Source organism: Anolis sagrei, chromosome 5 (assembly GCF_037176765.1).
Source record: "Anolis sagrei isolate rAnoSag1 chromosome 5, rAnoSag1.mat, whole genome shotgun sequence".
NCBI lineage: Eukaryota > Metazoa > Chordata > Lepidosauria > Squamata > Dactyloidae > Anolis > Anolis sagrei.
In genome coordinates, this window is record NC_090025.1 from 177,747,813 (window position 1) to 177,762,088 (window position 14,276).

General features: G+C 41.0%; 1 protein-coding gene across 7 annotated transcripts in view; it reads left to right on the plus strand.

Annotated features, from left to right (window-relative positions):
- IQSEC3 (IQ motif and Sec7 domain ArfGEF 3) overlaps window positions 1-14,276 on the plus strand; it is a 204,767-nt gene that overhangs the window by 161,577 nt on the left and 28,914 nt on the right. For all 7 annotated transcript variants that reach the window (XM_060776752.2, XM_060776753.2, XM_060776756.2 and 4 more), the window contains exon 5: window positions 272-433. In XM_060776752.2, coding sequence (XP_060632735.2) covers window positions 272-433 — 162 coding nt within the window. The remainder of the gene's footprint in view (window positions 1-271; window positions 434-14,276) is intronic.

A 14,276-nucleotide genomic window follows, 5' to 3' on the forward strand; every position in this document is an offset into this window, starting at 1 on the left:
TTTAAGGTTAACTTTAAGCCCACTTTACTTATGAAAGGCTTATTTGGCCTGATTGTTTCATTTCACATGTGAATATGGTTAATTTTGGATAAAAAGACTACTGAAACATACCACGCAGTTGTTCATTTTTGTAATACTGGAAACCTTTCTTATTCTTTCCATGTCATTTCTGCTTCTGGGGCTACATGTTCCGTTAACGAGATAATGCCAGGGAATATATCTACTTCATTGACTGAGGCATAATGTATCCTTACCTTTCTTCTCATTTCAGAAATCCAGATAAGGGGATTCAGTTCCTGATCTCTCGAGGGTTCATCCCAGATACTCCAATCGGAGTGGCACATTTTCTGTTGCAGCGCAAGGGTCTTAGTCGACAGATGATTGGGGAGTTTTTAGGAAACAGCAAGAAACAATTCAACCGGGACGTTCTAGAGTAAGTGTTTCCCTTCAACCACATGCTTTTCCACAACCGTTGTTTACCACTCCCTTTACTTTCATTGGTTATGGCTGCTGTGTTTCACTTACTTTTCCCCTCCTTCCATTCTCTCTTCCAAACTTTGATTGTGAGAAATAAGTTGATATAATAACTTCTTTTTATATCTGGGAAGCACTGGGAATAATCCCACAGAAAATCATTGGAGGAGGGAAAAAAGTTGGTTTGCATAAATGAAGTAAGGAAAAGATCTCAAAGAAAAGAGGATGTAGGCTTACATGGGAGTAGGATCCACAGCACAAGGATCAAGGGGCCTGGGTTATCCTTCTGTAAAAGTCTGTGAGACATGTACTTCCAAATCAGTTAGCATCCTCAGGAAGAAAAATCCACCTACATCCTACACCCTTTGTAGGATGTAATGCTACATTGATAAATGGCACAGCTATGACCAGTAGTGCCATCTGCAGTATAAGTAGGCAGACATCCTAAAGAATAAAAGCCTAGGGCAGTTGTAATTCTGAACTTCAGAGTGATGTTTGGTTGTACATTACTGGGACGGTAAGACTGAGATGTAAAAACAGCCCAGCACTTCGGCCAATGTCCAATTACTGTGAGGATATCTGGGCAAAAAGCAAATTTGAAAGAATTGTGTAGTACTTCATTTATCTTCCTACCTTCCATCCAAAAACACTTTTAGTAGGGTAATAATTAAAGTAATAGCAGACAGCATAAGTAAAAAGATCTCTAGTAAAAATATGAAATAAGGAAATTGGTGACCAGTGCTAACCTTGTTGGGTTCCTTATACTGCACTGGATCTTGATATTTGCAAAACTATGTTGAGTGTTGAAAACAGGCCTGACAGGCTTGAAAATCAGCTGTGAAAGATCTTTGAGGTGTCTTGTTAGCTTGCAACTGTCTCCTATCCTTGAAAATATACAATGTTTCTCTGATCCCTGCAAAAGACATGAGCTGCTTTCTATATGTTTTTGACTACAACTCCTATAATCTCTGGTATTAACCATATTGGGTAGGAATGAGGTAGTCCAAAACATCTGGAGGTCACCATGTAGTTTGTCCTTAATCTAGGATCTCTGGAATATAGAATGAAATTGGTTTAATGCCATTGTTTCTCTCCAGAGATGTGGGCTCTATTTGGAATAATCAATAACAGAGGGATCTTACAGTCTTCACCAATTATATTTTTGAATTCTTTAGGAACAGCCTTAACAGTTGTACACAATGTTACCGTTGAACTCCAGAACAAGAATAACCCTCTGACTTTAAAACAGCACACATTGAGTAGTATAACAATCCTTTTTATTGAAGATAAATAAAAAGCAGCAAGGTAAAAAACACTTTAAGATAATAGGTAAATCCAATTAAGTAGGAAGATAAGCAGGAACAAAGTATTCCAAGGTAGGGTTCAGCAAAGTTCAAAAATAAAGTCCAAACTTCTCTAATATGTTCATTAGTTCCTCCAGGTGCCAAGTTGTTTTCAAGCCCCAAATCCTAGGATGTCTCTGGGAGCAATTCAGGGAGTAAATTATCATCCCTATACCCTGTGGGAACATTCTCACGGGAAACTACACTTTGAAACGGTGTCTCTATGTCATTCTCTGCATTTAATATCATTGACCAGACCATCGCCATCTTGGCCATCATTGACATCATTCCCCAGATCTAAAGCACCTTGATCTTGAAACACAATCACAGGCTGAATTCCAACAGTTACAATATTTGCATCTATTTGCAGTAACGATTAAATTGTTTTTGTCATCAGGTCTTGTTTCTGAATCAAGACTTTTGTTGCCTCTCTGTATTATAAACAAACAAAGAGCATACTTCTGATAATACTAACTTCGTGAAATCTTGGTTGAGTCTCTTGTCCCTTCTGCTTTTCATACGAGACTCACAACTGTCCCAGACCACTATAGTTTGCTACCAGCTGGCTGGTTAAGGAGACAGCCTTATCACGACTAGACATTTGTAGCAGAAGCAGTAAAGCTTTGGCTGAGGGCCAGTTGACATGATCAAATTATCCTCTCTTCAAGTGTTCTGAAATTGAATTAAATAGACATTTGAGGAGGGGAACTGTGCAAGGCCTTTCATATCTGTCTCTAGTTTGGAGGATGAACTTTTGAAAGTTGAGCCTCCTCTTTCTTTGGGAACTTTCCAGGACATGTTCTCCAAGGGCAGAGGAGACTTTTCTATCCAGAAGATAGTCTTCCATGTTTAGAGGACGATGATGCAAGCAGAAGGGCAGGGAGAGTGTATGGTTATTTAATTCATTGCTACTATTCCCCAAATAAAGCTGCTGTCATAGCAAGCAAGCATGTTGGTAGAGGAAATCGTGTGTATTGTTGTTTTTACAGTCATATAATTACTTCATCATGATGTCATCCTACAGCTCATCTCACACATACTCTCTTATTACTAAATTTGGTGGCAAGACAAATTTTCATCCAAGGAAAAGGGGCTTTGGAGACAATTCTGAAAAATAGTTCAAAACAGGGCAACGGTTGTATACTTGCCCAACCTTTGCTTACATCTTCAGCATCTTCCTTTTCTTTTCGCAAACTACATATAGGGTCTTAGATTTAACATTATTGCAATATGAGGAAGACAAACAGTCACCATTCTAAAAAAAAAAAGACGATTGGAAGCACCTAGAATCATAGAGTTGGAAGAGACCTCATGGGCCATCTAGTCCAACCCACTGCCATACACCTGGACTAATTGGAATATTTCCACTCTCTGATTACTTTAAGAAGACACACTTTCAGCAGACTCAATAAGCTTTCCTTTGTAATATGTATATTGGAGCACAAAGAAGTCTCTAATACCAAATAAGTAATACTATGAGATGTGAATTTTGATCTTAAGAATTGACTAGGGAGTCATGGAATCTGTGAACCAAGTATTATTTATCATGTCAGGAGTGAACCAAACAGTTGTATTGTATTTAACACACACACACACACACACACAAAGTTTGCAAAATTGGCATTCTATTAAATGTCCTTTGGAGTGCCTCTGGTGTTGCTATTAGAAGGTCCTCCATTGTGCATGTGATAGGGCTCAGGTTGCATTGTAGTAGGTGGTCTGTGGTTTGCTCTTCTCCACACTCGCATGTCATGGATTCCACTTTGTAGCCCCATTTCTTGCCTCTGCATCTCGTGGTGCCAGAGAGCAGTCTGTTTAGCACCTTCCAAGTCGTCCAGTTTTCTGTGTGCCCAGGGGGGAGTCTCTCATTTGGTATCAGCCATTGGTTGAGGTTCTGGGTTTTAGCCTGCCGCTTTGGATCTCTCGCTTGCTGAGGTGTTCCATTGAGTGGCTATGTAGATCTTAAAAAACTATTTATTGATTTAAGTCATTGGCATGCTGGCTGATATCCAAACAGGGGATGGGCCAGAGATGTCACTGCCTTGGTCCTCTCACTATTGGTTGCTACTTCCTGGCAGATGTCAGGTGGTGCAATACCAAGTGACTCAGTGTGTTCTCTTTGCTGCTCAACGAAACCTCTGTGGATTAAGAAGTGTCATCATGTAGTTTCATTAATAACCTTGGGCTTTGGAATTTTTCCGGGGATATAGTTTGCCACTTTCACACACGTTTCTCTCATTGTTGGTGCTCCCTCTTGAAAGATGATTTGCTGTATTTCTTCCCATTCATTCATTCATTCATTCTCACTTACTTGTTCTGGGTAGCAGAGGGTAACTTATGTGACCGTGCAGTATTTTCATTGTAAAACCATGAACTAAGTTGGTACTGCTCCCAAGTCATATTAAGCCAGTCTACAACAAGGTTGAATTTAATAAGTAGATATCTTAATTTAAAGGTTCGGGCTTAATTGCTTACAACCAGTGAACTTGGTGTTGATCCCCCCGTTCTATATGTTTATTTAATACACTGTTTGCATATTGATCTGATATTGCAACTGTGGAGTAGAACAAACAACTCTGCACCTGTATGCTTGTCCGCAATGCCCTGCCTCATGTGCAGAGGAAAACTTGTTTAAAGCTACAGACAATGCGGTCGCTGTTGCCCTGTTTAGGTTAAAAATTATTTAGCCACTTGTGCTCCTATTTTTATCAGTTTTATACTTCTGTATGCAGTGCTTTTGACACAAAATAAATAAGTTGATCTGGACAAACCAAGGTCTGTAATCTCTCTGATATTGCCATTTCAAAAATCATAATTTAAAGTAACTAAGGCAGAAGCCGGAGCCCCCGATGGTGCAGTGGGTTAAACCGCTGAACTGCTGAGCTTATTGACCAAAAGGTTGTAGGTTCGAATCTGGGGAGCGGCGTGAGCTTCTGCTGTCAGCCCCAGCTTCTGCCAACATAGCAGTTCGAAAACATGCAAATGTGAGTAGATCAATATGTACCGCTCCGGCGGGAAGGTAATGGTGCTCATTATTTCTAAGGTCCATATTAAAGTCTCCTCCAACTATTAGCTCCCCTCGATAGATTTCTTGTACTTTCTTAAACCACTTTCTAAAGTATTTCTTTTGTCCTTTTTTGGGCAATATACATTTCCTATTGTATATTTCCTACCATTTATTTTACATATCAGCACTATATATCTCCCTTCCTTATCTATTGTTGTTTCTAATATTTCCAAATGTAATGAGTTTTTCATTGCTATTGCTACTCCTCTGGCTTTATTTGTACCCCTTGCTTCTGCTACCACCCTCCAACCTGGTCACGCCAGCCACATGACCTTGGAGGTGTCTATGGCTTGGAAATGGAGATGAGCACTATCCCCCAGAGTTGGACATGACTGGACTTAATGTCAGGGGAAAACCTTTACCTTTTAAGGCAGAAGCCATTGATTTGGGAAAGGAAGAGTGTGGACTATGTGTGTGACAGTATGGGATGAAAAGGAAAAGTAATTCTTTCTCCTGGCTAGATGAATGAAGATGACTTGGTCAATGCCTCCCTATCTCTTTCTTTTTGCACCTTAGCATACCAGCAAACAGAGAATGAACAGGTACAAATATGCTGAGGTTACCTTCCCTCTGCCTCAAAACCAGAACACTATTTCACCTGTCAATTGTCCTTGAAAGAAGAAGAAAGACGTTCAGGCTTGGTGAGGGCAAATTCTGGGCTTCAGACAGTTGGAAACAGGATCAAAGCAACATTCCCTTTCATCTCCATGAGCCCAGAGAGAAAGCACTATTTCTGTTTGCTTGGATCCAGGAATTGCCATTTGATTTCCTCCCCCGTTGTCTTCCTCCCCTTTTTTTCCTTCTGCTTTCACTGGGTGAGTAATCTTCAGTCGAGCTGCAAGGAGCAAAGGACAGTCGATGGCATGCGTCTAACAGTCCTGCCTCCAGCTACCCTGCCTGTCCTAACATGGCCCCTTTCTTTCTGCCGTTTTTGTTATCTATGGTGAGGCTTCACAAAAAAGCAGTACCATACAGATCCACACACATGTCCATTTCAACTCTGTCGTCACAAATATGTGGGTTGCACAAGCTCCCAGATTAAACCTCTCCTAGAATCACACATTAATTCAAACCGATGGCAAGGGCAGGGGGGGGGGGGGAGCCACCGACTTTGCTTTGTGAAGATTAAAGTAACTGATTTTCCTACACAAGATCCAGTTCTTCCTTTCCTTCACAGCAACCTTTGAACAGCTGGATGTTTCTTTGGACATACAGTTTCCCAAGCTGCATATGTCATGTAATATGATGTGAGCAATAATTGGAATTTTTAACATGCACATACTTCAAAACTCACTGTGGATTTCTCCTCCAATGTGAAGCTAATTATAATTACATGCTCACCTTCCTGGTTAGGTTTTGCCTAATTTGAACATCAACTGAAAGTGTTACGTGTGAGTCAGGAATGAATACTGCAAATGTTGTACCTAAAGCTGCCCTGTTAAATTAGTCAAACTAAAGGGATGAATAATAGAATACCTTTTAAAGAAGCTGTGAAACATCCATCCTAGGCTCCTGGGAAGGCTTCTCTACAATGGTCAGAAACTGCTGGCTTAGCTCTGAAGTCACAATAGAACAGCAAACATATACAGGTTGAATGTCCCTTATCTGGAAATCCAAAATACTTCAGAACTCAAAAATGTCCACAAGGTTGGCTGAGATGGTGATACTTTGGCTTTCTGATGGTTCGATGCACATAAACTTTGTTTCAGGCTCAGCATTATTTAAAGTAGTGTATAAAATTGCCTTCTGGCTATGTGTATAAGGTGGAAAAGAACACAAATGTCTGTTGTGTTTAGGTGTGGGCCTCATCTCCAAGAGATCCCATTATGTATGTGTGTGCAAATATATTTCAAAATCCAAACCAAAATAATATCCAAAAATCAAAACACCTCTGGTCCCAAGAATTTTGGATAAGGCATAATTTATAATAGGAAAACTAGGTCGGCTCAAGAACAAGCTCAAAAGCCACAAAGTTATATCAACTTACTCAAGGAGGGCCACAACTCAGAGGGAGAGCACCTGCTTTGTATGCCGAAAGCCCACACTCTCGTATTTCTCTCGTTCAAAGGATGAGATAGGGTGCATCTACACCAGGCATGGGCAAACTTTCTAACTTGGGGGCCACATGTTAGCACTCCCTTATGGAAGGCCTGGGTGATGGAAGGAAGGGAGGGAAAGAGGAAGGAAAGGGAGAAGGAAGGATGAAAGGGAGGAAGGGAAGGATGGAAGGAGAAAGAGGGAGAGAGGGAAGGAGGGAGGAAAGAGAGGAGGAAGGAAATACTAAAGAGAAAGAAGGAAGGGTGAAAGGGAAGGATAGAAGGAAGGAAGGGAAGGATAAAGGGAAGAGAGAAGGAAGGGTGGAATGAAGGAAGGAAGGAAGGAAGGAAGGAGGAAGGAAGGGAGGGAAGGAAGGGAGGGAAGGAAGGAAGGGAAGGATAAAGGAAAGACAAGGAAGGAAGGATAAAAGGGAAGAAAGGAAGGAGGGAGGGAGGGAGGGATGGAAAGATAAAGCAAATAGAGAAGGAAGGAAGGATGAAAGGGGGGAAGAGAAGGATGGAAAGAGAAAGAGGGAGAGAAGGAAGGAGGAAGGAAAGAGAGAAGGAACGGAAGACAAAAGGGAGGGAAGGAGGGAAAGATGAAAAGGTGGAAGGGAAGGAGAAAGAGGAAGAGAAGGGTTTTTTTAGTTTTCTCTGTAGGTCTTTAGCCTTCTCTGCCTCACCAAATTACAAACCCCAGGATTCTGTTGCATTGAGCCATGGCAGTGGTTCAAATTGCATTAATTCTAGGGTAGAAACACACTCCCGGTTTGCATTAACAATGGTTAGATATCTGAAGCTATAATTTTCAAACACAGTTAATCAGATAAGAGAAAAGGTGTGTTGCGGTGAATAATATATCCTGGGATGAATATAAAGGTAGAAGAGATTATCCCCCTCCCCTTCTTTGCTCCACCTCATCTCCTACGAGATCAGCAATGTTATGCCAGCCCCACTGTCTTTATCTCTTAATGCACTCATTTTCCTCCAGCTTCTCTAGTGTCCTTATATGCCATCCTTTTTGTTCCTGTCGATTTTCTTTCGTCTTGATTCCATTCACCTTTTGTTCTTTGCATTCTGTCTTCAGAATGTCATCTTCTCTCCATCCATTCATAAGCTCTGCCACGTAAGCAACGGATGGCTCATGCCTTGAACAGAACTGGCAGCATCACAAGGGGTGGGTTGTTTGTTCTGCGGGTCGAAGGATTCTGGGAAGGTCGGACACAACTGTCTCCTTCAATTTGTTTTTAAAGCAGGGGTTATTTTTTCTGAATGTAAGAGACATTCTGGTAAACGAGAGCAGGTTACTGGCTAGATTGGAGGCACTTTGTTCTGATGTGTTTTCCTGGAGGGTAGGCTAGTCTCCTTACTGCCCTGAATTTGTAACTTCTCTATCATTGCTGAAGGCAGCCAATCAAGCTAACAAAAATGGATGTAATTCTCTCTCTTTTCTACAATGTGTGGGAATTTATGTAAAAAGTGTTTTTGTATGTCTTGATCTGAGTCAGATTAATTAGCAGGTAATGACCTTTTATAAGCTTCACAACTAGCAAGAAGAGACATATCTCAGGTTCCACTTGACGTCTAAGCTTTAAACACAGAAAAATAGGGCAGTGCCATTTGGACAGACCTTACTTACTTAGGCGATCCCTCATTGATCGAGTAAGATTGTCTTCCAAGTTTGGTGTACTGGCGGTAGGTACGTTGGTGACTGTGAAGCCCTATTCTTTACCTGCATGTTCTCCTGCCATGAGGGCATCAGTTTCCAGATGGAAAGCGGTCCCAGTCAGGGTTGGCTTGACACATCTTCCTCTTGGCACGTTTCTCTCTTTCACCCTCCATTCGTGCCTCTTCAAATTTTACAGCACTGCTGGTCACAGCTGACCTCCAGCTAGAGTGCTCAAGGGCCAAGGCTTCCCAATTCTCTGTGTCTATGACACAGTTTTTAAGGTTGGATTTGAGCCCATCTTTCAATCTCTTTTCCTGTCTTCCAACATTCTGTTTTCCATTCTTGAACTCAGAGTAGAGCAACTGCTTTGGGAGATAGTTGTAAATGCTATTTAAGATTGTAAGTCACTTGGAGTACCTTGGTGGAGAGCGACTAATTAAGAAATGAAGTGAAGTGAAGTGAAAATAGTGGTCGGGCATTTGGACAATGTGGCCAGTCCAGTGGAGTTGATGACGGAGGACCATCGCTTCAATGCTGGTGGTCTTTGCTTCTTCCAGCATGCTGACATTTGTCTGCCTGTCTTCCCAGGAGATTTGCAAGATTTTTTGGAGGCAACGCTGATGGAATCTTTCCAGGAATTGCATGTGACGTCTGTAGATAGTCCACGTTTCACAGGCATATAGCAGAGTTGGGAGGACAATAGCTTTATAAACAAGCACCTTGGTATCCCTACGGATGTCCTGAACCTCAAACTATTGTCTATCTGGCTTAGTATCATGTGCTTATGCTGACAGAGATGTTAGAGCTAAATTTTTCATCACTTTCACTGATGATGTTGGGGACAGTATTTGAAATCTTCTGTCTGGAAAGCCTGTATTGTTCCAATTCGTTGTGGTTGGTTATTCTCCAAAGAACACTTCTTCAGCAAAAGACTGGTAGATAGAGGGCTTTCTCATTAGCTTCTCTATGGAAAACCTTTCCCTCAGAACTCAAAAATTGGTTGAGTCACTTCTGTTCATCATGAAGAAATTTGTTGTACTGTGGTTGCTAAATTAGAATTGCTTGGATGTCTGCTGTTTGTCTCAATTGTTTCTTTTATTGTTTTGTTAAATGTCTGCGTCTCTGTGTAATTGGTTTGCCTTTTGTATGGTTTTGTATTTAAATGCAAGCTCTTATTGGAGCCTTGTGGGTTAGAAATGTGGGCAGACATTTTGGAAACGAACACATAAATAATCCAGGAAACTACTTCTGGGAGCCAGACTGATTTTTCTTGGGAGGGAACTATACAGCTGAGGTGCTACCACACTCCGTCTCATGTACACACCAGTTTTGGCTTCTCAAAGTGATAAATTACATAACAGAGCTGCTGTTGAGGGTCTCAAAGGCTCATGTGAGGATCTGAAAACTCTGTATAGAAAAACCAGCACTTTGAATTGAACTCAAAAGCAAACTGAAAGCAAGTGGAGTTCTAACAAGAATGGTAATACGTGGTCTCTAAAGAATGCAACAGACAGCAATCTGGCTGTCCTCTTTAGATGTAGCCTCAGATATTTTTCAGTGAGTAATCCTCCAAAGAAGAGGACAGCTGAAGTAGCAGAGAGCCAGGGTTCAGTGAGAACAAGAAGGTGAAAAGTCTAGAGAGAAATAAATCATGAACAGCAGCAACTTTAGGAGCAATTGAATGACAGTACCACAAGGAGCAAGAACAGAGAAACTGTGAAAAAGGAAGACAATGGGTAGGTATGAGATTAGAGAAAAATGAGATTAAAAAACAGGAGATGTAACAAAAAAAGAAGAAAAATTCAAAAACAGTTACTCTTGGAAGGACCTGGAGATTTTTGTTTTTTGGCACAACTAGGCAACAAGGGAAATGAAATCGGCACTCAAGATGGTCAGATTGATGGAAGGGTAGATGGACTTATTTATTATTATTTATTTATTTACTGCATTTATGCCACCTTTCTCAGCCCGAAGGCGACTCAAGGCACGATTCGATGCCACCATGAACATAAACAAAATTAAAACAAAATTAATAAAATTTAAATAAATTTACAGCGTGAATAAAAACGCTGTAAAAAACATTAAAAGCATAAAACACCAGTAACATTCTATATGTTTGAAAGTAAGATGGAAGAGGGAATGTTATTTGGAGGAGATTTTCTTTCTGCAGCATGACAGGCCCCACCGACTATCCAAGATACTATCTTCCAACCTGCAATTTAGGGTTTTGAGATTGAAAACTGTAATAGAATCTTGTATCTTAAACAAATAACAAGCAGCATCTCCTAAAATTGCCTCTTCTGCATAACTATTAAAGATACAGAAGCCCTCCTGAGTTTCCTACTTGCAGGTCAATATATAGTAAAGATTGGCTAGTACAGAGAGGTCACTGGCTGGATTATTAGTGACCTCTTTCTGGGATTTGTTGCAAGCATGGGTGCCTCTAGACTGATGCAAGGCTTCTCCTCATCTTTTGCCCCTGGAGTTGTTTCCTTTTTGGAAAGAAAAGTGCTCTTACTTATTAATATCTTTGAATCTTGTGGTTGTAAGAATTTCCACCTGACTGCCTCGCCTTGGTTCCCTCTCTGAGTGTGGGCTGTGTGAGTTCATTACAGATGCTTTTAGTTGGAATCCGGCTCCCGCTGCATTGTCACCTGAGCGGAAAAAGCTTGAAAATAGGTCATTGCGCTTGACTGAGCAGATTCCGGCCCACAACCGTACAGCTGCTTCCTGCCTTGCCCCCAAATCCTTGTGCAAGGAGGCTCTGGTGCCACAATGAGTTTTGTTTCAGGTACCTTGTGGCAGAATACGCACTGGCATAATGCCTCCTGATGGAGACCATTGCCACTTGATGAGGAAGTTGCTTCTGGCTATGCTACCTGTGAGTGGAAGGACCAGCATGACATTAAGGCAGCTGAAATTGCAGTGAAAGTGATCTCTGAGGCTCTAGATTCTACTGTCCTTCAAAAGCAATAAAACCATTAGTTGATTTTCCTCCTAATGTTTTTGAAGCACCAGTGTTAGACTTATTCTGAATCTTTCATGTGAGGTCATCTTAAGCAAAGATTCTGAAAGTTCATTTATCTGTTATAAAACTTCCTCAGTCAAATGAACTGTCATCTATGTCACTCACTATTTAAAGTCAGAAGAGTTGGAGAAGACTACCAGAACCATCTAGTCCAACTCCCTGCTCTGTATGAATGTACAACTCTCTATGGTGGAGGCTCCTTTTTTGGAGGCTTTTAAACAGAGGAAGGATGGCCATCTGTCAGTGGTGCTTTGATATGATTTTCCTGCTTCTTGGCAGGGGGTTGGACTGGATGGCCCATGTGGCCTCTTCCAGTTCTATGATTCTCCTGGGAGATGGGTATCCAACCCCTATTTTAAACACCTTAAAAGAAGGAGAGTCTGCCATTCACTGAGTTTATTCCAAAGCTAGATAGCTCTTGCAGTAAAGAATACTTTCCTGTAATTTGAATCTTTTGTTCTAGTCACTGGTTGGTAGGTAGAAAAAAGAAGCTCATAGATCAAGACTCGAGTTAAATCTTCATTAGACAACATATCTTCCTCTGCGGAGTTACAAGTCACTTTTCTCTCTTATGTTGGGTATTTTTTTCTTTATGCTTTCCCTCTGTATTCCTTGGGAAAGACTCACATAATTCTCCTAACTTGTCTACTTGGTTGCATTGTTCAGATAGAGCCCTACACAAATGGAAGAGCATCATGAAAAGTATTGTAATTTCCACAATTTTTAAAAGGCAAGTAGATGTTCCCTTCTGTTAGTTATGTTAGAGCAGGAGTAGACAAACCTACCAATCCTCCAGAGGCTTTGGACTATAACTCAATCACAGACCATCACCCATGCTAACCAGGGATGGTGGAGGTTGTAGTCCAAACCATGTAAAGGACACTATTTTGCCTCCTCTGCTGCTAGATTTTCCATGTGTACAACACATCAAATTTTTAATGTGTCTGGCTTCCTTGCTTAAAAGTCCCACAGGGTTGCATCAGTTTGTGAAAAGGTTTATCCCTAGGAAATTGTTCCCTGGAGACTCCATTATGATTGCTTAGTTTATTAGTCATTCATTCATTCATTCTATATCCCACCTTTCCTCTGTCATGGGACTAAAGAGGGCTGCCTTAGAGATTATAACTAAAGACTTCATAATTAAAAAGCCCTTTAGAAAACCATCAGACAAGCAAATCTGTGAAAAATGCTAGAAGAGACATAGAAACATAATTAAAAAGATGAAAATACAGAACCAGCTGGATCTACACTGCCATATCATCCAGTTTCTAAATCCAGATCATCTGCTTTAAACTGGATTATATGAGTTTATAGTGCCATATAATCCAGTTCAAAGCAGATAGTCTGGATTCAGAAACTGGATTATATAGCAGTCTAGATAAAGCCTCTATTTAGAGATCTTTCTGCCACAACCACTTAATACCCCAAGGTCTGTCTAAATCAAAATGCCTTTCTCCATGTTGAAAAGAGAGCAGAGAACAACTGTACCTGGAGCAGGGGGGTAATTGTAGTCAGGGAGCAACCACCAAGAAGTCTTTTTCTTGTCCTCATTATATGTGACTTGACATCTGTGAACCAAGAGCTCATCCACACTGGCCTTTCAAACTATACAGGGCTTTCTAGGTCATAACCAGAACTTTGAATTTTGCCTCGAAAAGTACCGCATCTCATGAGCTGGGGAAAGCAAGGGAAAGTTCCCTCTCATCAAGGTCCGTGTTCTGGAATGGCCAGCCATCCCACGTCCTTTCCCTGTCGAGGCCTATCTTTCCTCCATTTCCCCCTGTTTTTCTTAGTTTGGAGTTGGATAATATCCAATTCTTGAAGATTCATTCTGGACTCACTCCACCGGATGAAGTCCTAATAGGTAATCTAACTGATGTAACAAAAAATAATTGAAAGGTTAGGAAGTACAATCCTTTCATTCTTTACCTCTTCCCCAAGATTTTGCATGTGTCAAACATAGTTCTCCTTCCACCTCAGTGAGGAAAGTCCCACTGAGTAGGAAGGCAGGCAGTAGCTAGGTGAAGCTTCTTCCTTATTCTTCACTGCTAGACTTCATTGGCCAATGTGTATTTAAATGAGTGGCTGGGGAAGCCAAAAGTCAGCAGTAGTCTTGCAAAGTGTGTTTGGATTTGCTCACATCTTTTGTGAAGTATGGATTTGAGAGTAGTTTCCTTAGGCAAAGTTTTTAAAAAGAACTCCCATTAAGCTTTTAGGTCTTTCACACTTGAAAGTGCAGTCTTTGAACCACATCGTGGTATGAAGTGGTCAGGCTCAGATGTTCTCTTGAAAGAAAAAGGTGGGACCTATTACTCCCCTTCTGTAGACAGGTATCAATAGTGTCTTCATGCAAGGAAGCAAATTGCGGCAAATGTTTTTCCTCCTAATTTTGAAGTCTCTGGAGGTGACTGCCATGGTGATCCTGGTATTGATTAACCAGGAAGTTTTCTGCAAGTTATCAAAGCAATGCATTTAACAGCAAAAAGTCTTGATCTGACCTCTTGGGAAGAAGAAGTGCATGTGTTTTAAGAAAATAAAAATAACAACCAGAAAGGAGGAGGGATGGCTTTTTAGTGCACTTTTCTCCTGCAAACATCCTGCGATATTTCCCCTGAAGGAAAAAAAAATCTTGGGGGACTAGTCATATTGATTTTCTCTC